Source organism: Dermacentor albipictus, chromosome 3 (genome assembly GCF_038994185.2).
Source record: "Dermacentor albipictus isolate Rhodes 1998 colony chromosome 3, USDA_Dalb.pri_finalv2, whole genome shotgun sequence".
Lineage (NCBI taxonomy): Eukaryota > Metazoa > Arthropoda > Arachnida > Ixodida > Ixodidae > Dermacentor > Dermacentor albipictus.
Window position 1 is genome coordinate 27,454,476 of NC_091823.1, and position 23,703 is coordinate 27,478,178.

At 51.3% G+C, this 23,703-nt stretch overlaps 1 protein-coding gene across 4 annotated transcripts in view; it reads right to left on the minus strand.

Moving 5' to 3' along the window:
• Window positions 1-14,748: 14,748 nt before the first annotated feature.
• Window positions 14,749-23,703, minus strand: part of LOC135921690 (teneurin-m-like) — a 32,361-nt gene continuing 23,406 nt past the window's right edge. For 3 of the 4 annotated variants that reach the window (XM_070535304.1, XM_070535305.1, XM_070535302.1), the window contains exons 4-11: window positions 23,161-23,346; window positions 22,741-23,095; window positions 22,570-22,596; window positions 22,255-22,374; window positions 21,004-22,181; window positions 20,140-20,936; window positions 17,504-20,048; window positions 14,749-15,987 (exon numbers count right to left, since the gene is read on the minus strand). In XM_070535304.1, coding sequence (XP_070391405.1) covers window positions 15,149-15,987; window positions 17,504-20,048; window positions 20,140-20,936; window positions 21,004-22,181; window positions 22,255-22,374; window positions 22,570-22,596; window positions 22,741-23,095; window positions 23,161-23,346 — 6,047 coding nt within the window. In that variant the 3' untranslated portion in view covers window positions 14,749-15,148. The remainder of the gene's footprint in view (window positions 15,988-17,503; window positions 20,049-20,139; window positions 20,937-21,003; window positions 22,182-22,254; window positions 22,375-22,569; window positions 22,597-22,740; window positions 23,096-23,160; window positions 23,347-23,703) is intronic. The other variant, XM_070535303.1, reaches the window with a different exon arrangement.

The following is a 23,703-nucleotide window of genomic DNA, read 5'->3' on the forward strand; positions in this document are numbered from 1 at the left end:
TTTGTCATATGCATGTAAGATTTTGTTTATGTTTTGTCTGTACGTGGCTTTACTTTCTTCAGGATTCAAAAGGTGCCTGAGGAAGTTCCACTTTCTGGACCATCCTAATTGATTATCCATATTGGTGCATGTTGCTTCCCATTGTTGGTTACAGAGCTGTTGTGCGTATGTTTCTATATCTCTGTTAAGCCGGGCCAGCCTGCGCCGGAGCGTCCTGTTGTGTCTCTGAGTTTTCCATCTCCTCAAGAGACCTTCTTTAGCTTCCCACATATGTAGGAGTTTACTGTCTACCTGTTCCATTTGCGCGTCCTGGGGGATAACTTGTGTGGCTGCGTCAACATCCTGCTTAAGCTACGTGCTCCAGTCCACCATGTCTGTGATAGTATTATAATTTTTCTTGCGAATTTGTCTGAGTTTGTTCCAATCTACAATTTTGAGTTGTTTGCCCTTAGATTTGCGTGGCCCTGTCTTAACAGTGATTTCGAGGATGTTATGATTGCTGCCTAGATCCTGTTGGGTGTTAATCCATTTCGCATCCTTAATGTTCTTTGTAAAGGTGAGATCTGGCGTAATATCCACACTAACACTAGACCCCCGCCTCGTAGGTGTTGATGGGTCTGTGGTGAGGGTAAGACCCTCTCGTTGTGCGTCTAGCCATAGGTGTCTACCTTTGGAGTTTTCAAATTTGTATCCCCATGCCGCGTGTTGAGCATTGAAATCCCCCCAATCACTAAGGCTCTGCCTTCTGTGATAGTGAGAGTCTTGTGGAGAAGTAATTGGAAATTGGGACGTTTGTTTCTTGGGTTACTATAAAGATTAAGGAGAAATAGACTTTGATTGTTTTTTCTGGTAGGTATTAACTCGATTAATATATTGTCTACATCCGCAATGCCTGTATCATGCTGAACGACCATGTAGGCACGTTTGACTAGAGTGCTGACAGCTCTCGTCTCCCCGTCGGCACTACAGAATGATCTATACCCAGATAATTTGGCCTTACAATGTGGCTCCTGTAGCACTATGACATCAGGATGTTCCTTATTGATAAGGTGTTAATGTGAGTGGGATCCTTTCCTACTGTATGCGCGACAATTCCATTGCCAGATAGTATAATGGTCGTGTCGATCCATGGTGGCAGTTACAGGTTCCCTCCACCGTAGGTGTCGAGGGTTTATTATATGGTTTACTGGTTGCTTTGATGGGGCCGCCTCCACTGGTTTGTGGTCCCCATGACTTCATACGAGATTCAATATAAATAACGTGATAAATGAAACAAAACGCCTGTGTGAAGTAGCAAAAAAAGGTGTACCAAGAAATTATACAAATGGTAGCTGGCGAAGAAAAAAGATTACAAAGATGGCGCCAAATAAAACAACAAACGAAGGTAGGATGGACGTACTCAGTGAAGAAGAAAGAACAAGTGCCTAACAATGTTAACGCAATACAAAAACATTAAAAAGAACTATACAACTTCGCTAAAAGTATTTGCTTATAGGTGCGCAGTTTGGTTTCGTTGTGATGAATTATGGAAATAATATGCATAAGCGTGCTTTGAAGGGTACATGGTCAAGCATGTCAACTATGTCGTTTGGCAGGTTATTCCAATGCTAAATGCATGGCAGGTGGTAACGCGAAAGAATGGAAAGCATTGGTTCGGCCAAAGATACGGTGGAAACTCAGATGATTATGCAGACGCCGAGATGTACGAGATGGACGAGTGAGCGGCAGTGTGGGCGGGCGCGTTCTATGGACTATTTTGTGAAACAGACAAAGCAATGCTATGGTTCTTCGTGATTCAAGAAATGAGAGGGATAAATATGACTTGATGCTAGTCACGCTAGAGTCGCGGTGATAATCCTTGACAATGAAGCGGGCAGCGCGGTTTTGGACTGACTCGAGAGTCACGATTAGGTAAGCTTGATGAGGTGACCAGATAGGGGCTGCGAATTCCAGTTTTGGCCTTACGAATGTCTGATAGGCGATTTGTCTGGTGAGGGCAGGAGCATCGCGCAGGTTACGTTTAAGATAACCGAGCGTTCGTGAGGCTTTAGCAATTATTTTTTCCATGTGCGCAGACCATGATAGGTTAGGTATAAGGAGAATGCCGAGGTACTTGTATGAGTTGGTGCGCGTGACGGGGTTCTTATCCAGTGAGTAATCGAAAGCGAAAAATGTCTTTTTGCGGGTGAATGTTATTAGTTTGCATTTATCAGTGTTTATGGTCATTTGCCAAGAAGAGCACCAGTTAGTAATACGGTCAAGATCTCGTTGGAGAGCGAAGTGATCGGAAGGTGAACAGAATTGACGATGGATCACACAATCGTCTGCGAACAAGCGAATGGATGACGTTATTTCGGATGGCAGGTCGTTAATATAGATCAGAAAAAGTAATGGTCCGAGTACTCTTCCTTGTGGTACACCAGATGTTACATCGCTGATATTGGAAATAAAGTTATCGACGACGGTGAATTGCTAACGGAATGACAATAAATTTATTATCCAAGATACCATTAGGGAATCGATGTTTAGGCATGAAAGTTTAGCTATGAGACGGCAATGAGCAACGCGATCGAAAGCCTTAACGAAGTCTATGAAAATGGAATCTGTCTGTGGGCCCGTATCCACGTTCAGAAAAATATCCGCAGTCAATTCGAATAGTTGCGTTTCACATGATAGTCCTTTTCTGAAACCATGGTGATGTTTAAAGAAGAACTTGTTAATTTCCGAGCGTTTTGCTACGTTTAAAAAAAATGATGTGTTCTAGTAGCTTACCGGGAACGCTTGTTAGTGATATTGGGCGGTAATTGTTAACAGCGCTTTTATCGTCAGACTTTAAAAAAGGGATAACTTTACCGACCTTCCAGTCATTCGGAACTTCCCCTGTTGAGAGCGACTGTTGAAACAAGCAGGAAAGAACTGTGCTAGAGGGTAGTACTGTATATTTTAAGATTTTTGAGTTTATACCGTCCATGCCGGAAGAAGTTGACATCTTGAGGTTGTTGATCATCTCAGCAACACCAGTGGTTGTTATATTGATGGCGGCCATATATGGATAATCGAGTTCGATGGGTGTTGGTATTTTCGAATGGTCTTCCTTTGTAAATACGGCCGTGAAGTAATTGTTAAAGATAGATGCTGAAAGCTCTCATGCAATCGGCAAGCCAGAACTATCAAGTGTTTGTGAAATGTCGGAGTCTTAAACGGGAGAGATCGTTTTCCAAAGTTTTTTTGGGTTGTTTTGAAGCAGTGATTGCAGATCGCAAGAGAAATGCTTTTGCTTGGCTTGACGCAGGGCGTTGCAGTAGTCTACATCACAAGCCTTATGTTTGCTCCAAGATACAGATGTGTCCACACGTTTGGCAGTCCTGTAAAGACGCTTCTTTTTATTTTGTCGAGTACGAAGAGGTTTACTGAACCATAGTTTCGATGAGTTAACGCGAAATGAGATCTTAGGTATATGCGCATGTGCTAATTCCATTGGCTTTTCTTTGTACAGGCACCAATTCTCGGTCACTGTCCGCTCAGACAAAACTTGCTAAAAATGGCGACGTGAAATTTTCCTAATCATTGTTAATAGCGCTCACATTTGCTCTTTTGTAATCAAATATTTGTTTAGTTTTCAGGTGACGTGAGCATCAAGGTCTACGAACTGTGAATTGTAATAACCGGTGGTCACTGAACCCATCCGCAAAAGTGATAGTGTTAACCCTCTCGGGCGCGGACAATAGAACAAGATCCAAAATGTCATTGATACGAGCTGGTTGGCACAAGTGAAAAATCAAGTGTTAGTTGAACGAACTCGCAAGATGCACGTAATTGGCCTCGAAAGTTTTGACAGTAAATGTCTGGAAAGTTCAAGTCACCAAGAAGAAAAATGTCAGCTTTGTTATATTTGTAACGAATAGAAGTATGTTATCGTGTAATTCGGAAATGAAATTGTAGGAGCTATAGAGTAGTCTGTAGCATAGACCATAAGTTGTATGCGATTCGGGAAATGATACACAGACCCGGAGAATTTCGAGACTCGAAGGAATCGGCACAAGAAATGACGTGAGATGCTTTTTATGACGAACAATACCCTACCACCTCTTCTGTCGTCCCTATCTCTGCGATAGATAATGTACACGTTATCTTTGATTGGGGTAGTTAGTGATCTATATATATATGGATCACCAACTACCCTAATCAGCCATCTTGCACTACGCACTTCTTTACCGGTAAGGAAATGGCTGTATGTAGGCCCAGACTAATTCTAACCATTGTAACGGAGCAGGCACTGTCGAAATTCGTGACGACACGCCAAGCTGAAGCGTATAAATTTAGGGCGGCGTCACCACACGTCTGTGGTTCTTGCGTCTTTTGTGACTTATTCCTTTCACGGTAAAAGCGGCCGTTCTGCCATTCCTTATTTAAGCAGTGTTAGGGAGGTAGGCGACTATTCGTGGTTTAGCTCGAAGAGCTTTATATTGTCGCAAGTGGAGGGATGACAGACTAATGGCCCGTTCGCGTGCGGAGGTTAAGATAACGTGCAAGCATAAAGGCTGCGCACGACTGCGCTGACTATAACGGATGCCGCCACGCGAGGCGTCGTCAATATATACGGAGGCACGGCAGCCGGCGTCTGTGTGTTCACTGGCGGAAGCTGAAAAAGCCGAACCCGAAAAATAGCACCGCGGGAGGGGTTAACTTCGCGAACGCCACGCAAATGACCAGACCTTCGCAGGAATAAAAACACGTATAGCAAAGCATCGGAAAGCAGATGAAGCGACCGGTACTTCGACAGATCCAGGGGCGGGATAAAGTTTAAAGAATAGTTTGTAATAATAGGTTTTACAAGAATACCTTAACGACCTAAACTGATTTAGTTTGGAAGAACTAAATCAGTTTAGATCGGTGAGGTATTATTATGAAACTACATTTTCGTTAATTTCGCAGCAATAGCTAGGTTGTTTATTGGAAGTAAAAGTGATCAAAGTTCCTTGTACCGAATTTCGCGCCATGACCCCTGCGCCTTTACATCAGTGCGACGTCACAAAATTCGAAGAGTATTCCTTTTTTTTATTATTCGGGCCATTGTGGTTTCGTATAACCTTGAAGCTTGCTAAGTTTAGTTTGTGGCTCATTGAGCATGCGCATGTAGTGCTAGTTTGCCGTTAAAGGTTGCGACAGAACCCATCTCACGACAACTTTCGGCGGAAATGCGATTAACTATAAAGCAGCGCAGCGACACACAATATTGCCGAAGTCGCGTTTATTTAAAATCTTTAGTGGCCATTCTGAAACTCCCGCAATTGCTTCGGCTATATGCGACATCATCTGCATTCGGTATCGGTCCACTTTGGCATGGAACTCGTTTGCCAAGGTCGCCCGTGAACATGATGACATGGCGACGATGGTAAGACAGCGGACGGATGACGGCAACTTTCTGACGACAACGCGATACGACAACGATGGCATGATAACAGCGGCATTATCACTATTGAGTGACAGCAGCATGATTGATTACGCTAGAAAGACGTAGAAGGGATGATGTATCGTTGGAATGACGAAGGCAGTATGGCGACGAAGGCAGTATGACGACAGTGCGACAACGTTTCCGAAGTGACGGAGACGGTAAAATGACAGCGTGACAACGACGGGAGTCACGAGAATCGTATGACGACGACCGTGTGACGACGATGGCGCGACAAGGACGGCATGACGAGAGTGCGACGACGACGAGCTTAAGGCCGAGATAGAACGGCCACGACGGCATCGCGACTCACGTATGACAACGAAAGCATAACGACAATGAAATGACGCCAATAGCGTGACAACGAAATGAGGACAAATGGGACGAGTGTAGCGCGACGATGACGTGACTACTGTATCGCGAGGCTGTAGACGACGACAGCGTGAAGAGAGTCGGATGACAAAGCTGGAATGACAACTATGCAATGACCACGACGGCATCGCGACCACGAGCACATATACCTAGTGGCTCACGCTATTAGGCAACTTGGGCCACTGGGTCGGCGTATAAGACGGTACGACGGCGGCAAGACGAGAGTCAGCTAACGAAGCTGAAATGATGACTATGGAACGACGACGGCGGCGTCACGACCAAGAGCACACACCTATAGTGGCCCTAACCGTTAGACAACTTGGGTCACTGGGTCGGCGTGAGATAGATAGATAGATAGATAGATAGATAGATAGATAGATAGATAGATAGATAGATAGATAGATAGATAGATAGATAGATAGATAGATAGATAGATAGATAGGCTCAAACTGCCCGAAGTAGGAAAATGATGTTAATCCATTTGAAAAAAAATAGTGAGACCCAAGCAGACGCTGTCAAAATCTACGACGTCCTGGCGAGCTGGTACAATAACTGAAGATGACGTCACCACCCGTCTTTCGTTAGTGTGCCTCTTCTGGCTTACCGAACCTCCTCTCACGGTAAGAGGGGCTTTTTTGGAGGCATTGTAGAAACGTAATTTACTGGTTTAGAGCTCAGTTTTTCTCATCATTTGTCCCTTCAGGCACACTTGGTGGGGTTGGACAACGCATACAGTAGACCATAGGCGCCGACTACAGGGCGGCTCCGGGTCCCGAGCCTCCTTCGGAGTTTTCCGGATGGGGTTTTCTGGCGCGAAATATAGCTTCGCGCGCACTCATTCGACGCGGTGCGAGCGAAGCCGCGATTTCGAAACATGCTATGCCGATTACATTGCTGTTCGCGTTTCTTGCGTAGTCAGAGCGGCGCTTCGGCCGCGTTATCAGGGGCCTTTTGTTGTCAGTGTGATCAGTCGGCCTTGAGAGACGGATATAAGTGTGCCGTAAAAATGAGACGAAGGAATAGCTGCGAAGGCGCGAAACCTGATGTTGGTGCTCCAGGTGATGAACTGTCTCTTCGGGTTTGCGACAGGCAAAGCAGTTGTGTTCAGCCAGTTTATTTGAGGGTACTGCTTTATGATGCGGGTGGGAGCGCCCCCTAGTCACGGGGTATTTTTCATATTTCGTGGGTTTTCTTTATCAGTCGGAAAAAAATAGCACGCAATTAGTACGTCGCGGTAAATACCGCAGTTAGATGTCCGTTGGCTGTGCCTACAGATGCCTCACTGACACTTTGATAATTGGGACACTACTTCTCCAATTAGATTATTAATTGCAATCACCTACTTAAATCTCAGTAATGAAAAAAATACTGGCGGCTACGCCATTGTACTGGAAAAATACGCACTATGTTTTCTTCGAGTAACGCCACTGCTCCTTTTTAAAGTCTTGGTGCGTGATAGTTGGGACCCCTTGTATATTTCACTCAGTAACTGAAATGTCGCCAAGCCAGAATCACTCGAAATCTGAATCAACAGCAGTCATACGCAGAAGCGCTTATACTCGGACTGAAAGAATAAAAAAGAAAAGAGAGAGAGTGGCTGAAGTTCCCCCTGGAAAGGCGAAACAGTATTAGTGATAGCGAAGTATACCACAATTACACAAAGGAAGATTACATTACCGAGAGACGCCAGACTCTTGTGGTGCAAGATGACTCAGGCTGTGAAATTGAACTGTTTCCTGCCATGACGTATGAATACTCCTATATCGTCGTCACTTCAGTGAACCATTCTTCGAGGTCACATGAAGTTTCTTCAAGTGCAACCCTTATTAAAGGTTTATATATATATATATATATATATATATATATATATATATATATATATATATATATATATATATATATATATATATATATATATATATATATATATATATATATATATATATATATATATATATATACACACACATGGCGGGCTCGGAGAAAGCTGATTGCCACCCCCCGAAAAAAATAAATTTCCGCCTATTCGATAGGCTGTGTTACCGTCCTTTATACGGTTCCACGCGAAAAAATACCTTCTATGAGCTTCTACTAAAATGCGCAACGTATAGTACATCAACGTACGTGTACAGATCTGCTGGCATGTGAGCATCGTTGTCGGAAGTTGCCCTATTCTTCATTCCACGGGTTTCTAAGGAAAGGTAAAATGTGTATTCCCGCTAGAAGAAAACACACTGGGAAGGCGAATAAATATAAGCATCGGAGAGGCTCCACATGTTGAACAAGATTTGCAAAAGATTAGTTATAAGAAAGTGAACGAACGTATGAGCACTGTGAAAAAACAAAACAAAAACGAATACATATCCAACGTTCAAGCTAGAATTTATGTCAACCAAAGCACCAAAGCGTGTGTATTAAATGCTATACAAGCAACAACGATGTGCGTTTAATACCATGCTGCGTGCAACCTCGTGCGATGTCTGTGTTTCGCGACCGCAAAGGTAACAACTCTGGTCTCGTGCAGTTTTTATGTATGTGCACTTAAGCTGCGCCGAAATGCAAACACCATTGCAAATCAGGATGGATGCCGCAAAGTGCAATGCGTATTCGCAGCGATGTCATGAGGACGAGTGAGTGAGTGAAATAATTTTATTGGAGGTCTGGCGAGGACCTCCAGTAAGTATGATGCTTGTTGAAGGAATAATGGTAATGACAAGTGTAAGGACGGAGAAGTAGACAAGTATTTAGTTATAACTTCAACGCCTTTGTACGTTTAAGTGTCACAACACTGAACTATTAGAAAAGAATGGGCATACATCCAGTGACATATACCGAGTGAACCTTAAATAAATTATAATCAAGTAAATCAAAGAATCCGTCGAATATATAGCGTTACTAATGTAAGAGGTCGGTGTGCTTTAGTGATAAATATGAGCCAATGTTAGAGGCTCAGGTTTTATGCAAAGATTTATTTGTTTATTACTCAGAACAAAAGTGCACTCGGTGGCACTTTATCTTGTCGGTCAGCATACAGGGGTTGTATACAAGCCTGTTCGCTGTTACTTGCATTCGTTGGCCACATAGACTTCCTATATCTACCCAAAAATATATTCGCCGAGATGCCGGCCGACCCAGCAGCAGCCACGCCAAATCCAGGAGAATAAGTGAAGAAAGCTTCGCCCTAAACATCGGAAAGCTTGACAAAGCATGCACAGCACTGGAGAAAATTACAAAAGACTGGGGAGCTCATGAATAATATCTGCGAACTTTGCGCAACATTACACATTTCTATCTGCTGTCGCAGAGAATGAGCCTAAGGACCTGAGAGAACCATTTTATGCTGGACGTTTCCCTTTCAGACGTTGTCGCGTCAGTTGTAGAATCATGTTTGTCACTCTCAAATTTTAGTACATTTCCTGGGACAGCCGAACTTCTAGAATAAGCATCTTCCCATTCGACTGAGGTAATGACAATTAACGGCGCCGATTTCCAATAGCGGTCCCTCTGCATTTGCCCAGCTCACTCTTGAGATATATCCTTCTTCATTTCTCTCCGGTCGTCGTCCGTGCCCTTCTCCTTTCTGCTCTCCGCCGCCTTGCTCTGCCTGCGCGTAACTCCTCGATCGACGCGCCTTCAGCTGCTACACACGGAAGAGGTATGGATTGCACTCCCCCCCCCCCCCCCCCCCTCCGCCCTTCCCGTGCATCTTGGTGCTCGACGGCCAGTGAGGGTGCCGCCAGCTGCACGTGCCCTCCTCCCCTCCCAATATCGGCCCACGCACTCTCTTCCCGATCAAACGCGCCTTGTGCAGAATCTGCCGCAAAAGTTCGTCGCAGGCATCATCATCATCATCATCATCATCATGTTTTTTTTTATAGCGAGCCCCGTTACTGTAAAAATCTGAAGGGCCCTGAAGGCGTTCTGTGGGTCCAATCACGGAGAGTGTTTGTTGGTCGTCAGAAACGCTTCGGGGGAATCCGAGGTCAGTGCCGTATTGCTCCACATCACTGTGCTATAGAGAAATGCTCCCTACTCTCTATAACGGGTTTTACTTTGTTCGCTGTCGTGATATAGCCTTATTTCACGGTAGTAACATTTATTGCGTTAGCCATGATAACTGGATGCGTGCAAAAATGCTGCTAGACTTTTCTCGCAACTGACCGCTCAACCACCGGAGGCCAGGTAACCGGCACATGCTCCAGGGTATTACATCGACAGGGTGTTACGTTCGTTACTCTAGGGCTGTGTGCGCCCGGTGAGGCTCGGGCTGCAGCCACCTGGAGAAAGCGTCGCACGCGCCGACCAGCTGAGGCGCGGACTCAACGTGAAGAACGATTGCACGGCGACGCTGAAGCTAATTAAGCGGCGGCTACTCCAAAACGAGAGTCCGCATCATCGCGAACAATGGTTACGTGGTGTTATACTCGAGGCTAAATGATGCACGACTATAAAACGAAGCACGAAGAAGAATGAGCGCGAACTGGCCATTAAACGCTACATGTATGATACCGACAGCGACATCGTGTAGTAGTAGCGATTGGCTGTTTATTTAAATAAATTTAGATAGATAAATAAAAGAAAAGGGAAGGGAAGTTAAATTGCTACTGGCTGCAGTAACAGTCGGTCGGTTCGTTCACGCGTGGGTGGTCGACGGCTGTCACCTACACGTATGAATATATCCCAATCGCGTGGTACGCGTGAGCGATCGAGTATCTGTTGGACAGCAGTCGCCAGAAAAGAAACTGTCTGTTCCCGCCTAGAATACGTTACAGGGTCCGTGACGTGGGTGTCGTGGTACTTTCGCTGCGCCGTCGTCGTTGGGCCATCTGCTTTATCCATGAAAGCATGTGCGACACCGCCACACACTGACTCGCATTGCTAGTAAAGACGTGAAGTAGCAAACGGGGTGGACTCATCAGAGCCTGCGTATGCAGGGACATTATAAGACGCATTTACATTCGATTCACGGGCCCCGCCATCTTGGGCTGTTACACAAACAATTTCTAAGCTTTATGAGTAGTGAAGTCATGTAACGGTGTCACGGAACGATGAACGCAGCTATACAACCATTTTCGTGCTTGCGAATCGTCTCTTGTAACGCGTACATTTAGTTAAGTATGGAAAAGAACAGCGTTAACAGCCCAAGATGGCAGCACCTAAACGCTTCCGTAAAATAGTCTCGTTGGCAGCGCCGCCGTAAAGGACGCGGCATCGAAGTGCCCTCTAGCACGCGCGACCGTTACTCTAGTCTATGCATGTAATCTAGGTAGCCGAGCCTAACGGTTCTGGTGTTACGTCATGGTTATTGTCAGCCAGCGACTGCGTATTCGCATACATGATGAGAATACTTTGCCCATGAAATACGGGACATCCACGCTCCGCCACGATTCAAAAGTGATATGGTCCTTCGTCGGAGGACTATTTCTTTTCTCATATGTTCTGCAGGACATATCATATTGACATTGTATCTATACGTCTATTAAAATGCCTATAAATAAACGTTTAAGAAAGTAAGGTTTGGACGTAGGAGTTACACAAGTGCTCCTCCATGCTGACGTATAACAAAATTACGGCTTTCATGTGCCACACAGCCGATATTGTTGGGCACCGCTGGTGCAGAAATGAGATACTGAACGTCCAAGACAAGTCTCTCTGATGGCGCATCTGACCTCCCACGTCATGTGACGCATTGCTATGGTTGCCAGAGACGTCCTCGGAAGATGGACATTCGCGGCCCGTCACAACCCGACAAATCATGCGGAGGTTGTTTCCCGGCAAATCTCAAGGTCATACGAGAGGGGCTGTTCACACCTTTGCAGTGGGACGTTCGCATACTTGCAGTGCGCGATACGTACGTGCAGTGCGCGATCGAGGCGTTCGAGCAAATATGATAAGGAGTGTCAATTTACTTCGTAGCAAAACTTGTGGGCTGACACTTCGATGCTGTAGTATCAGTATTTCTACAAAATGAACAGAACTTTATTACGCCCCGATTTAAGTTCCGAAATTGCCCTATATGAGCCCGAAGGTACCGATTAGGAAAGAAAGTTAATCAGTAAAATTTAGTTAGCTACCGAACGTAGCGATTCATGAAGTTCAGTATGTGACGGAAGCCCGTCTGGTCGGGATGAAACATGGTGAAAAGGTAGACAAAAACCCGGGGCACTACGCCGACCAAAGTAAAATTTTAAAAGAAAAGAAAAGAAAAGAAAAAGAGAAAATAAGAAAAGAAAAGAAAAGAAAAGAAAAGAAAAGAAAAGAAAAGAAAAGAAGACGTTTCGGCTCACACACGGGAGCCTTGTTCACAGGCAAAATAAACAAAGGTGTTCGAACAGCTCGTTTAAGTAGTCTTGAACACGTGACGTAGGCAGCGCGCATACACTAACGGCAGATTGCCGTCGCTCCTATTCAGAATGTGTGGCGTAGTCTGAATCATGAGCGACTCAAGATAAAGGCGTTGCAATAGCGATTCATTATGCAAATCATTTCCTGAAGAGGCCACGCATAAGGAATGTTACATTATCTGCTATGCAGATATTTCTGAAAAAAATGTTTGTCTGGAACAAAAGCAAGCGGTAAGTGTTAACAAAGTTTCCATTAAATGCGATTTCGCACTCTGTACGAGACGTGTTCGTCTGCCTTGACGTGTTCGTGGTACCTTCAACCATGGCTGCCATATCGAGAGGGGCCCCCATGGGCGAAAGCATTACGTTGCAGGAACGTAAATATGGAAGCTTAAATTATTTGCTTTCAGCTCCACTGATTTCGCCACGATATCTTCTTGGAAGGGATGACATCTGCTTTTGAATAATAGTGACAGAAGCAGTAATAATTACCGTTCGAGTCGTCACACTGTGCGCAGTATGCACATGCGGATCCACCTCAGTTATAAGTAGAACATGGTAACCACGTCACGCGAGCACATTTCCCTTTTGTTGCTACGTACAGCGGACTCCCATAAAGGCGAGCCTGTTTAAGCCAATGTCCAGGCACGGGGAAAAGAGTGTGAACTTTTGTTTACTTTCCCGTACACCAAATTAAAAAAAGAAATGTGTGTTAGAGAGAGACCGAGAGAAACAGAAAGAAACCGCTAGTTATTAGAATTAATTGCTAGAAAGAATTAGCCGCCATTGACGCCTCCTGTTCGGCTCAATGATACACAAATCGGCAAACTCGGAGAAGGCGGCTCACTTAGCTATACAGGAGCAGAAAATGACACGTCTGTAAAAACAAACACCTATTCCAGCATCGCAGGTGATGTGGAAACACACGAGGATGACATGCATTGACACAATAATTGAGGAAGTCTTTGATGTGCCTCTTCAGGCCGGTAATTAGATGAGGGCACCACCCAGAAGCCACAAGAACCAGCTTCGCATATGACACAGCTGGTAATTTACCCCGAATAATTTACTTCTATTACATTTTTTTATGAACTTTTATGACTGACATATATTTACACAGCGCCGGCAAGCAGCAAGAACTCAACAGCTTAAGGAGAAGGACATAAAGCAACACTTTGTATCATTCATTGAATACAATAAATGTCTAGGCGTGTGCGAATGTACAATATTACTCCGCCCCCCCTCCTCCCCTCCCCCTGTTTGTCTCCACCTCTTCGGCTGCGCTGATGGCGGAGGAGAACATCGCCCTAAAGGTAGTTTCACGGCAGCATAGCTCATACTGTCGTGAAACCAAACGTTGAGGCGAAATTCGCGCTGCCGTGCAGCCACACCTCCAGTCGGAATTCGCGTATAACTCGCACCTCGATTTTACTGTTAAATTTGTAAATATTTTCGTTTTTGTTCTTATAGAACGTAAGTAGTTAAGCTCGCGTCTAGGTGGAAAGAATCAAGCTGTATTTGCGCAACACTGCATAAACTGCTGACGTCACGCCGTCAAGGTCCCACTTCACAGCATCACGATGACTCGCGAATGGCGAACTCGAAACCCTTCCACTCCTTCAGCTACGAAGTAATCTTAAGTAGACTGAAGCACAGCAGTGAGAAAGAGCCTGTAAACAAATATGCTGTGCAGCTGCAATTGTGAAAAATGCGTAGCTTGCATATTTGCATGAAATATATCTGAACCAGTAACGCTACTTTGTAAATAAACTGACTCTAGAGATGAATCTGTTTCCTTCTTTTACGAGTAAAGAACCAACATCTTTAGATTTGTAAACATCTGGGCTCTTATGTCAATGTTTTATGCAAGTCCAACAACTATTCGAACTATTCGCTTTCGACACTAATTACTATTCGCTTCGGCTTCGCTTCGAACCTAAAAAATTCGTATTCGCACAAGCCTACAAATGTACCTTTTTACGTCTACTCTTTGGTTTTAATACTGTTGTTTCATTTATTGTTTTGTGTTGCGGATACTTGCGTGCGCTGGGAATAGCAGATTTAGAGGTCTTTGGATCACTTCTGTAAAGACGAACCTTTGATTAGACGAACAGGTTTTCACGGACCCTTAGAGTTTGTCTTAAGGGGAGTACATCGATCTGTACAGTAATTGAAGTGCCCGGGATTGCAGGTGTACACTGGTTCCTCTCTGCCCGCGCGCACAATGTGTCCACGCCGCTTCTCTTGGCAGCTGCACCACGAGTGTCGCCAAAATGTAAATTATGTGCTTGCGAGTTCACTTTACCTATGGACGTGCACCTCTGCACGTCCGCGGACGATGCCTGCATGAAACGAGAATATACAAACCATCAACAGACAACGTCATCGGTCTTCTGAGGCACAAAATGAATTGCGTATAGTTGTGCAATACACCGCTCTTTATCGGGGAAAAAACAGCGGTCACCTTTATTTCACATCAATCAAATGAAATGTCTTTCGTCTTCGGGCTTCCCTTACCTCGTTCGCATTTCCTTTGCACGTCACTCACTGTAGTAAAGTCAGGGGCCAAGCCATCGCTGCTCTGATTACAACTTTTATTCCCGGTCCCCTTCGCTCCTTATAGCTCTGAAATAAGAAATGGACATTATTGCGACGTTGAAGACAAGCGCGAGGAGCAGACGTTGTCAACCCGCGGAAGCACGTGGAACGTCGTAGCGGCGCCACGCATCGTCATTGGGGCACAGTCTGTTCGCGCCACAAAACGACTCGTTCGGGCGCTCGAGAAGCTCTGGGAAACTGCAGCAGTGGCTCGTGGGTCGGCGGCGCCAGGCACGGATGAGAGGCAAGCGTTCGTTACAGCAACACTGGTTCCGCGGGCCACGTGCCCCGCGCACTGTACACGGTCGACGCGCGCCGGCGGCGGCCTTCGTTGATGATTCGGTTGGGCTGCAGCGGCAGCATCGCGCACGGCTGTCACGTATCAGCTCAGTTTTCGGAACACCAGGTTGGACGGGTCGTCGGCCAGTTCCGGGTAAGCGTCCACGGGGTGGAAGTAGTCGGCGCGGTAGCCGGGCGCCGAGCCGGCGCGCAGGATGTGCTCCTTGTCCTGGTCGCTCCAGGCGGCGGCGCCGTGCGCGTCGGCCAGCAGCAGCTGGCGCTCGTGCGCCCAGCGTTGGCTGAGCGCGTGCTTCTTGGCGTGCCACAGGATGCGCTGCCGCTCGCGGTCGGGCGGCGCCCCGTAGCGCAGGTTGAGCACCGCGTGCGGCGTGTGCAGGCGCACGTCCGACACGTCGCCCTGGTGCACGGTCGTGTTGACGGCGGCGCCGAGCCGCTGCAGCTGCGTCACGTCCTCGTGGAAGCGCCACGCACTGTCCTTGACGAAGTAGAAGGCGTCGCGGCCCTGAAGCACCGGGTGCAGGTCCACCAGGTGCGAGTTGTTGAACACCGAGACGAACACGTCGCGGCGTATGGGGTCGGCGCGCTCCGCCGAGCGCACCACGGCGCGCCCGTCCACGCGCGACACGCTCAGGCCGCGGCCGAACGGCGCCGCGCCCCGGCTCAGCCGGCGCGGCAGCAGCCCTTCCTGCGGTCGCCGCCGCCCCAGCGCCGACGGTTCGACGCTGGAGAGCTGCGAGAAGCCGCGAAGCCGCCTCCGCGCCGCGCAAGCCGTGCCGGACACCGCGGGCAGTCGCCACGGCAGGGCCGCCGTCTCGTCGTCCTCGTCGTCGCTGATCGGCCGCTGCTCGTCCTTCGGCGGCCAGCCGGACAGTCCCAGGCCCGAGAGGCCGAGGCCTTGGCTCTCCACCCAGTCGGGAAGCTCTGCGGGATCCCGAAAGGTCTTTTTCTTACCCACGACACACTCCCCCGAATCGCAACGCGTCGCCCGCATTGTAAGCGTTTCCGATACGGAGGCAGTACGAGAGTATCAGCAACACTTCAAGAACAACCATTTTGAGCTTAAAACTTAGTGATTTGGTTTGGCTGAACTGCACGCAAATTGTTCGGAAACAGACACCTGCAGCTGAACTAACGAGGAGTATACCGCACAGGCAAACGGTGGTTTGGAACGGACATAGATAATCGAACATTTCTTACGAAGATGTCAAAGAGGTGGCCTGTGCCTCATCAGTTCAATAACTTCAACGCAGTTTGGCCATTCTGACTTGGAGTTTTCAGAGGGCGGTCATACACTGACCGATGTGATGTGAGTATGGATTATCGGTACCGTCGAACCGCGTGGCGGTTGCACAAAATTGTGAACGACGAGCGAGATTAACTGTTCAGTTTTGCACCACTACTATGCAAAGCGTCTCAAGACTGATTTTCGTATTTGACAACCGATTCAATAGAAAAACATAATTTTGGCACACATTGAGAGGGCAGCATTCAATGAAGCGACTAAAAGTCGTCGCGTGGGCGCCTACGGCAACATTTGGCACATTTAACGAAAATTGGTCATAACGAAAACTACCACTGAAATTCGAGGCTGCAAAGGCATGATTATGAAAGGAGTTAATCACCCTCGAATACCTCCTGTTCCCTGCATGTGTGGGGTGTGTTTCGCGCGTCATCGGTTGCGGCCGCTCGTCCACGCATAGAAAGGCTTTCACCGAAGCTACGCAGTACACTCGGACGCTTTGTCATGACTGACCGAATGCAAGTTTAAATGGGCGCTGTAAGCTCTCTCGACGTCAACTTATCCTCGTGCCGTCGCGGGGAACCCTATTTGCAACCCAGAATGCTGACACCTAAAGAACGTTGAGAAACTGTAGAGAACATGAAGGTGCTTCTCGAAATTTCAGGACCTTCAGTTACGGTTGGCCTTGTTGTCTTGTAAAACTACACTTTAAATGTTTGCATACTGGTTTACGAACACATGTCTCCACCATGGTCCACACGTAGCTAAGTTGACGTCATACAAATCTGGCGCCCACTTATTTTGGCGAAATTCGCACTCACCCGGACACGACAATGTGTCTGACTGTATTGTATAGTTTCTGTAAAATGCATTTTAATGCAGTGAACTAGTGTCCCAAACCGGTTACACTCGAGATTCAGCCCGCAGATGGATGGGATCAGCGCTATTCTTATGCTAATGTATATGATCGCTTCCATGATGGCGTCTTCGCAGCCTTGAACATCGATTGTGTTTTTCTCTTCGGCTGTGAAGTGAATACAGGCAGCTCAATCTATTCAGGCTCAATCCCAAACTACGCTAGCTTAACCTAAGGACAGTATATACTACTACGACTTTCGGCACCTCAATGCTCGAAGTGCGACAAACGGGTCGCTTCGTTCCCTTGCAACACTCTGCTCGCCCACTGGCCCATCTTACCCTGGTCGGAGTCTCCGGCTGGCCGCTCCGGGTGCAGGTTAACGGGGTCGTTGCGGTTGAACTGGTAGAGGTGCAGGTCCCGCACGTCGCGCAGGCGCAGCGCGTGGTCCCACTGCGGCGTCATCCAGCGGCCCATGAGCGAATCGTAGATGCGCTCGCCGAAGTGCACCAGGCCCGTGAGTGGGTCGAGGATGCCGCCGCGGAAGTCCACCGGTACATACAGCAGGGGCGCCGAGTCGTAGATGATGTGCCCGTACGGCCCACGGTACACCTCCTTGAGCGCGTCTCCGTGGCGGTCGAAGACGAGCGTCGGACTGCCCGCCTGGTCACATGCCACGTAAAAAGAGTCCCTGTTGACGCGCAGCTGCACCAGGAAGCCGCGCTCGTCGTACAGCAGCGTCATGCCACGGCCGTCGGCGTTGTTGTACACGTGCGTGACGAGCGTCGGCCGTGCCGGGTCGGCGTAGAAGAATTGCGTCAGGTTACCGAGGTGGTCCTTGCGCATGGCGAGGCGGCCTCGCGCGTCGTAGAAGTAGCGCACTTCGTAGCGACCGCGCCGGGGCCGCTGGGCGCGTACCAGCTGGCCCCGCGTGTTGTACGCGAAGCGTTCTTCGCCGCGCTGAACCACGAAACCACGGCCATCGACCACGAACGGCGTCTCACCGAAACGAAGCACGTGGTCGCCGGCGTCGTGTAAGATCTCTATCTTGTTGCCCATGTATTGCATGGTAACGATGTTGCCACCGGCGTCGTAGCTGAAGCGCCAGTGGTCCTTGCCAAGCATTTCCGTCAGCTGTCCGTCGGCATCGTACGAGAAGTTGTGTGTCCGTAGCTGGACACCTCCGGCCAGCCGCATGAGCGTGCGCGTCTGAGCAACTCGTCCGCGCGTGTCGTACTGCAATTCCATGCGGAAGAGCTCCTTGTCACCGACGCGTAGAGTAGATTGCTGTAGCCGGCCCAACGTGTCCAGGTGGCGGCTAAAAGCGGCCGTACCGTCCGAGAGCGTCATGTTGCCGGCAGTGCCGTCCCGTGTGATCCGGAACGCGTCCAGCTGCACGAGGCGGCCTCCCGCCGAGAAGGCTAGCTCGGTCTCGGGGAACTGGAGGGTGCCCACGCGCACGCCCAGAGCGCGCATCCTCATCCGCGAGTCGTAGCGGTACTGGAAGTGCGCCGTGGTCAGCTGGAACTGGCTGTAGAAGCGTGCCACGCACTGGCTCAGCAGAGGCCCGTCGTAGAAGTACTCGTGGCGCACTTGCACGTCCTCCTCGCTCCAGCTCTCGGCGCGTACTAGGCCGGCGGCTGTGTAGTTGCGCTGCACCTTGCCTCCGCCGAACACGACTTCGGTCGGCTGCGCCAGGGCGTTGTAGCGGTAGAGCACGCGACCCCGGTCTCCCGGGAAGATGCGCAGCAGTGGTAGGCCTCGGTCGTCCAGGTGGAGCACGTAGGCGCCCGACCCTCCGGGTGCCGTGTAACTGAGTCGGTAGAAGCCGATTGATGCAAGTAGTAGGAAGGCGTGGCGCGCGCCGTCGCGCGGCGTGCGCACGTGTTCCAGGCCGCCATGCTCATCGTATCCGAAGGCGAATGCGCGGCCGCTGGGCAGGAGTACGCGGCTGGGTTGACTGGCTCCGGCCTCGTAGGCATAACGAAGCGCGCTGCCGTCGGCCGCTCGCACCTCTACAAGGCGGCCCAGTCGGTCGTAGGCAAGCGTTTGGGCGAGCGGCCCGCGCTGCCAGCCGCTGGGCCGGCCCAACCGGTCGTAAGCGGCGTTTAGCGGCAGACGTGAACCTCCCGTAGGCAGCCACTGGACTGGCCGCGCGAAGCTGTCGTACTGTACGACGAGCAGTGGTCGTCGCGAGCCGTTGTAAATGATCTCACGTGCTGCCACCCAATCGTACTCGGCCGTCAAGTATTGGCTGCCGTTCACCAGCAGCGCGCGTTCCACGGCCGAGATGGCGCCTTTGGCTAGCTTGAGCTCGTAGCGCCACTCGAGCCGGCGGTCGCTGGGCTTGCCGTCCCAGAGCAGCGTCTGGCTCAGCGGCATAGGGAACATGCCGGCCTGCACGGGTAGCAAGTGCTCGAGGACGCGGTGTGGTCCGGCTTCCCAGAGGAGTGCGGCTGCCTTCCAGGGCGTCGAAAGGAGCAGGCCGCCGTACGGCCGCGTCGTTGTCGTCTCAGCAGCCATGCCCCCTCGGCTGCACTGTACGCTGCCTGGCCGCACGGTGATCACCTCGAGCGAGTCACCGACGGACACAGATGCGGCTCCCGAAGGAGCTAACGAGAACGACAATCGACGCACAAGTCCGCTGGGCGTCACCAGCTGACTCAGGCGGCCGGCCTCGTCGTACGCGTAATGGAAGGTGGCGCCGGTTACATCGTACCGGCTGGCTAGGAGGCCGCCCGGTCCATATAGGAAGTGCGTCTGCAGCCCGTCTGGATCTACGAACGACTCGAGGAGCTTGTCTTGTGCCACGTGCACCCGGCACTTGTGTCCTCTCGCAGTCTCGATTGTGTGCAGACTGTTGGCCGAGTCGCGCAAGAAGGCCACCTGCGCAAGAGACAAGAAATAATTAGTGTGTGTGCAAACCCAGAACAATGCAGCCTTGCCAGCGCATATAGTGCAAGCGTGATCTTTGTACCTTGTTTCCGGACGTGTCGGTAACAGCACTGAGCTTGCCGAAACTGGTGTTGACGTTGTAGAGGAACGTGTACTTGGCTTTTCCAGTGAGCAGGCTTCTAGTGACCACATGCTGGCCGTACTTGTTGAACACAAACAGTTCGTGGCTGTCGGGCTGCGCGATCTGATACTCCTGCTGTTCGTCTGGCTCCGGAAGATAGGGCAGCGCTGAGAACACCTGCCGGCGCCCCAGGTCTGCCACATGGACCACGCCATCGCTGGTGGCTGCCAACGCGGCCACGGCACGAAGCTCGCTCTCCACGGCCAAGGTGGCATTGCCCGGCGCACGGCAGCCCTCACGCTGCTGATGGCATCCGGCGAAAAGCGTGAGCGTGCCGTCAGGCGCGAGGGCTCGCACGGTTTGACGGTCGGTCTCGTCCACTTCGGCCACGTACAGTTCGCCCGTGGGGCCGAACGCAAAGCTCACTAAGGCGCCCAGCGGGTTACTGTCCTGTTCGCCCTGTGGACAATAGACGGGTTGGCCGGCCACCACGAGAAGCCGTTGGTCGGCTGTCAGTCGGAGCACCATGTGGTCGTCGATGAAGTGCAGAGAGTTGTCGAGCGGATTGATGGCAAGCTCAGTGGGCCACCGCAGCTTGGCCTCACCCACGGGCAGCGCTCCGGCGCACGGAAACGGTCGCCAGCGTCGGCGGCCTCGAGGATCGCCGATAAGCGTGTCGATAATTCCACGGCTGTCAACGACACGGATGCTGCTGCCGTCGGCCACATATAAGCTGTTGTCTACGGCAACGGCCAGCCCTGCGCCCGAGACAAGCGAAGATGTTATATCTTAGGCTGTTGGTCGCCTTGCACATATACTACTTACCCTTCGGATAGGCCAGCTTGGCCTCCAGCGCAGGCCTACCGTCGCCGCAGTTGTCGCGGGGCAGGCACCTTTCGCCACTGCCCACGACTACGTCGAAGTTCGAGTCCGGGTCGTCGACCTTGTCGAGCGAGTGGACGCGCAGCACCTGGTGGCGCTCGGGATCGGACACGTACAGGTGGCCGTCGGTGGGGCTGAGCGTGAGCTGGCACGATGCGTCGCCTGCACCGCGCAGCCGCAGCACGGTGTACAGTTGGCCCTCGGGCGTCACGCGCCGCACCAGGTTCAGGTCTGCCAGGTAGACGCTGCCGTCGGGGCCAGCAGCCAGCGCCGAAGGCGCCAGCAGCCGTTGGAGCCGCGCGGGGCCTCCACTGCACTCGGCTACGCTGCACAGTAGTGGGCGCGGCTCACCCGTTCCGGCCAGCAGGGCCATGACACGTGGCGCTTGTGCTAGGTACAGCGCCGACCCGTCGCCCTTCTGCAACACGCCTTGCTGGAAGTTGTAGCGGTGGTGTACGTCCAGGTTCCAGCCGCCCAGCTCGGACACATCCATGTCGTGACCCGGCAGCGTGGTCGACTGCGTGCTCCAAATGGGTTGGTCGCAAGAGGTGTACTCGTAGCCCAATGAGACGAGCACACGCGCCAGCCCGTAGACCTTCTGCTTGTAGACGTTGCGCTTGTTCCAGGCAAACGTGTACTCGATGTCCGGGTCTGCCTCGAAGATACGCTCGAACAGGATGCCCTCGACTACGATGCGCAGGTGCACCAGGCGCAGCTCTGGAGGGATGATTGACGGCGTGAGGCGCAGGTGCAGCGTGGCCAGGTATCCCTGCGCCTGACCGCTGCGGTACACGAGCTGGAGCCCGGATCCGGGTACCTGCAGCGTCTCCTGCAACTCGCGACTCTCGGCCAGTACGGCCGACCCGCCGCAACCGCCGGTCGGCCGCGCGCTCTGATACAGCACAGGCTGCATGCGCTGGTAGGAGTGCGCCTCGCAGGCGGCCTGCTGTAGTCGGCGACCGCCCTCTTCGGCCGGCTCGCCGCCCAGCACAGCCATCTCCACGTGGCCCATTACAACGATGGTGTTCCAAGGAACGAGCACAGTGCGCTTTATGGGATGGAACGGGTTGCGCTGGAACTGTAGCGTCACTGCGCCGCCGCCGTTGACCAAGATGTCGAACCTGCGCAGTTCGGAGGAGGCCCGTCGTCACCGCGGAGAACCGGCGTGTGCGCGCGCGTTGCTTCGCCGCTCACCATCCGTCGTTGCGAGTCAGCGTGAAGCCGAACTGCGGGTCCGTGGCGACGCTGACGCGGATGCCGACGATACCGTTGCCTTCCTTGCCGGTGACCCTCCCGCGAATCACTGACACTCGGCTGGAAAGGGCGCGCCAGTGTAAGACGCCCGCGGGCCCTGGCTGATGCCGGGGTGGGGTTTTAGGGGTTAGGGTGGACAAGAGACACACGCGCCCCCAGCGGCAGGCGAGCTGGGGGTCTATGGGGTCAACACGGAGCGAGACAGAGACAGGACAGGACACCAGCCAGACGGCAGCCCCGCGGGCGCGCACTCACCTCTTGGCGAAGGCGCTCCAGAACTGGCTGCGAGGGGGGAGGGGACAAGCCAACAGTCAGGGCGCGGCACGCTGGCGGCGCGCCGCCGCACACAACACACAGGGACAGACACAGAGACTCCGTGTGACCACCACAGGGACGAGACAGACAGACGGGCGCTCGCGCACTGACCTCTCGGAGTACTCGTCGCGGTGCGAGTAGCTCTGCACGCTGTCCTCCTCGATCAGGAACTTCATGCGCTGGTAAAAGGACGCCGTCACGGCGGGTGGCTGCTTGCGCAGCAGGATGTCCTGCGGCTCCGGCGATGACAGGCAGAGCAGGCTCTCGCTGCACTCGGGCCGGTAGCAGCACTCGCTGTCGGCACAGTCCACCAGGCCGTCCTTGTCGTTGTCCGCCTTGTCGCTGCACTGCGTCTCCTGCGGCACGCTGCAGTCGCGGCCTGCCCAGCCGGCCAAGCAGGCGCAACGCCAGCGCTCACCGTCGCGAACGCACTGGCCGTGGCTGTGGCAGCCCTCGGGGCAGCCGTCTGCGAGGACAATGGCCTGTGTACAGCCTCTGCGTATCCGCGCGCGCGCCTCCGTGGAGGTGTACCTAACGTGCAATGCTGGCCCATCCATCCCTGGATGCACACGCAGGTGCCGTTGTTGCACTGGCCGTGTTGCAGGCAGCGCGGGTCGCACTCGCGCAGCTCGCACCGACCGCCCGTCCAGCCCGGCTCGCAAGTGCAGTGACCTTCTTCGCAGCGGCCCCGGGATCCGCAGTCCAGCTCACACTTGGCTGCGCGTGAAGACGGAAAGTTGAAATAAACCATTGTGTGGAAACCATCGACGGTGATTCTAAATCTAAGCCTATAAAGCTAATCGCTTATGCACTTGATGGAGTATATTTGCTACAGTGATGATACTTACGTAGCGCTCATCGTTTCATTACGCAATGGGGGCGAGTACAGAGCCGTTAACCAGCACATCTGTGGGGCTGGTATAGGTGGTTTTATATACGTATAAGTCGATTCGTCATATGTGTGTTGTCTCCAGCGATGTGGCCGCCGATGTGGAGAAAGCTGCCATCCTCCTCCCCTGGCGAAGCCCTCTTTTGCAGCAGCCACTAGGAGAGAGGCTGGCGGGAGGAGAGGAG